Here is a 3301-nt window from a genome sequence, read left to right on the forward strand (position 1 = left end):
AAACTCTTTACTTACTTTTGCATTATAAAAAGGATTTAAAAAATGTATCTGTCAACCTTCTACAAACCTTGCAACTTTGCTGACTTTCAATCTTATTAGGGCAGCTGGTTACCATTTGTTTTATATGCAAAGAATAGGGTTGTAGAAATAAAACAAGAATGTTATTTATTTTCAGTATAATTTAAGTGAATACATTACATTACATATGCGTACATTATGTATTACCTAAAAGTGATAGTGATTGACAATTAAAATAGCTTTCACTTTTGTTCGGTTTCTATACTTTAATAGGGTTTATGTTTTATACGTGTTTTCAAATCTAGTATCTGTTATGCCGAGATTCCAGCAAAATTGTTCGTGAACAAAGGTTTCGCGGATATTTCAAAATGTGTAAATTTTAATTAAACCAAAAGATTTATTTATACGAGTCACAGTAACGCGCATTGGTGGAATCTCACTGTTAGAATAATTGTTAGTCTGACCTAAGATACTTAGTAGATTGTTTTATAAAGGAACTGACACGACTAAGTAATATAGGAACCCAACATTAGTGAATGGACAGTTCTTCACAAGAATGCAATATACTACACCACACGAATATTTACTACTTATACATTGCACGACAGCGAAGGAGTTCACAGCAAACAGTATAGTTAGAATGATCACATTATGCTATGCAATAGTAAATTTTATTGCTAATGTCATAAGGAGCAGTTTTGCGGTGCCATAAATGTCCCTGTATTGGGCATGTGTGGTGATTACCACTCAAGAAGAGGTCTGTGCCCTGCAGTGGGACAATAAATAGGATGATGATATCAGCTTGGACCCACGATGTTTCAAATAGCTGTTTTTGATTTCAAACTCCTCAATTGTCGTGAATTGTATACCTAATGTGCTTATAAACTACAAAATCGAAATCACTTCACATCGATTGAACACGAAAGTATACGGTACTGACTTGATGATTGTACGTATTAATGAGAATGATTGAAATCCTTCGTTTGGTAAAACCTACATGATCTAAATTATCAATTCTCTCAATATACACATACATAATTGTAATGACAATGGTAGGTACTATAAATGACACATTATTTACTCTGAAATGCCAAAATTGTATCTAAATGTGAATAATTTACACACATGAACTGATGAAATGCTTTCAGACCATTGTAGACCCTATAATAATGAACAGTTGGCAACAATGTTTTGAGATTAAGATTTTTAATTTATCCTCAATTAGATAAGCTTATTATGATTCTTGTTAGAATTAATCCGCCAATATTTTTGGATCAAAAAGGATCAAAGTAGGTGAATATTTGTTTGAACCAAATCAAATGTATTAGGTACGCTTTTGGCACTTTCATAATTTTATTTAGCACAAGGTATTGCAGTAAAATTTGTAATTGAGGCATTAACATCAACAAACTTACTCAAAAACTTTTAACCTGATCAGAAACGGCTCGACAATGAATGACAAATGATAAGTCTTCTACTCAATATTATGCAGTTTCCAAATAGTTTACATTTGGATAGCCGGTTGTTCAACTCTCTTGAGCTGTATCTCCAAGCGCAAGCGTTGGTTACTGGTCTCCCTGGTCACCTCCTGGCAGATCCTGCGAGTCTCCATGCACATATCCTGACGCTCAGACAGATGCTTCATTAGCTCTTCTCGAAGCTTTGTCAGTTCTGATATCTCAATCCCGAAAGGACGACCTGAGTTCTTCATCCGTTGTACACCTCTGTCAATGATTGTGATAACCTTGCTGAGAATGATGGACTCTTCATACTGTTTGATGTCTCCAAGGAGAGCGATCATGTCTTGGGCATGACTGAACTCATGGTTGGGGTCTATTGCTTTGATAGTCAGTTCTTCAAGCAGTTCCTTATTGATGAGGTCAATCTTCTCCGTGCGGGTGTAGAGGGGAGATTTTGAAGAGATGGTGAGGGTCGTGGTGAAGATTGGTGGCTCCATGGGTGCGGCTGCTTGGTTCATGGTGTCGGTTGAAACTGGAGTCTCTGAAATGATAGATAATTGTGGGATTAGTATTTGGAAGTTCCTGAGTGCTGATTTGTTGAAATAGGCTGTTGGCTAAAACGGTATTTTAATTAATGAGAGTGGAGGATTAATGTGATTATCTGAGTGGTAGAGCTTTATATTTATTTATATACAGTTATTAAGTTATACATAAGCTGCTGTGCTCCTTATCAAAGAAATTCATGAATGCTATGTCTAGCGCGAAAACCGCACCGCCAGTTATCTCAAACAAAGAAATGCACAGTTGCGTTGCCCAAAAATACTTTCAACTTAATCTTGCACTGCTTCTGAACTTATTTTTCATATCATTTACAAAGTCAAAGAAATAATAATAACGAGGCAAAAACGGTCTCAAAACCATCTGTTGCATTGTCTCAATAAACTACAAACTCCATATTGAAACACAAGAAACGATACATAAGTTGGAAAATGACTCAAGAACGCGTGGGAAAACACCGGCTTGAACATGAATAAATAACATCAAATGCTAAGACATTGTTAAAAATAAACAAAGAGACAAAGGAAATTCGGTCAATTTGTAACAAAAAGATAATTCTTTTAAATATCTTGATTAATTTTAAAAATAATTACCTGATCAGCAAAAATCCGCTACACAATTAAAATTCGCAGCAACACTGAATTTACCTAAATTAATATTTCAAAATTCAAGGTACGGGTTGCCTCTACGGAAGCAAAATCTAGACTACCGCTGGGTGTGACCTGAATCTAGACTTACGGCAATCAATAAATCTAGCGTCCAACAAGCAGACTTCCTATTGGTCCTAGTGTACCGTAGACTGCACATCAGTGGTAACTGTCATGCACCTTAACTCAATAGTAATAAGTACGATTTTCCTATAAAACTGTTACCACTGACCTGAAGTTGACTGTACCTTCTGGCTAGTATAACTTGGTCCTTGTGTCATCTGGGGCGCGATTCTGCAAATTTTACTTAAACGACATACGATTCACATCCGACTGAGATCCAATCATGACTCAATTACGATTGAAGCGTATGTGGCATTCCGCTATTTTTTCTTTTAAATAAATGTCTTTATTCTTTTCTGTGATTCAACAATGAATCATACTGTCTGCAAATGATTAACGATTGCAATATGATTGTACAGCGAACTACCGTATAGACTAAATGGCAGACCAATGACAAACCAATCGAATGTCATAGGAATACGATTGGTCTTATATTAGTAGCAGAATGCCCGCTAAGGTTTAAACTGCTATTGCGATTCAACTGTTATTAAATTT

At 35.6% G+C, this 3301-nt stretch overlaps 1 protein-coding gene across 1 annotated transcript; it reads right to left on the reverse strand.

Annotated features, from left to right (window-relative positions):
* Positions 1-1472: 1472 nt before the first annotated feature.
* On the reverse strand, positions 1473-2741 carry LOC135118656 (uncharacterized). The gene is made up of 2 exons (XM_064041226.1): positions 2630-2741; positions 1473-2019 (listed from the first exon to the last, which is right to left on the reverse strand). Exon 2 carries the CDS (start codon positions 1994-1996, stop codon positions 1523-1525), a length of 474 nt encoding a protein of 157 aa, XP_063897296.1. The 5' UTR covers positions 1997-2019; positions 2630-2741; the 3' UTR covers positions 1473-1522.
* Between the last annotated feature and the right edge of the window lie 560 nt (positions 2742-3301).

The sequence above is a fragment of the Helicoverpa armigera genome, chromosome 24 (assembly GCF_030705265.1).
Source record: "Helicoverpa armigera isolate CAAS_96S chromosome 24, ASM3070526v1, whole genome shotgun sequence".
NCBI lineage: Eukaryota > Metazoa > Arthropoda > Insecta > Lepidoptera > Noctuidae > Helicoverpa > Helicoverpa armigera.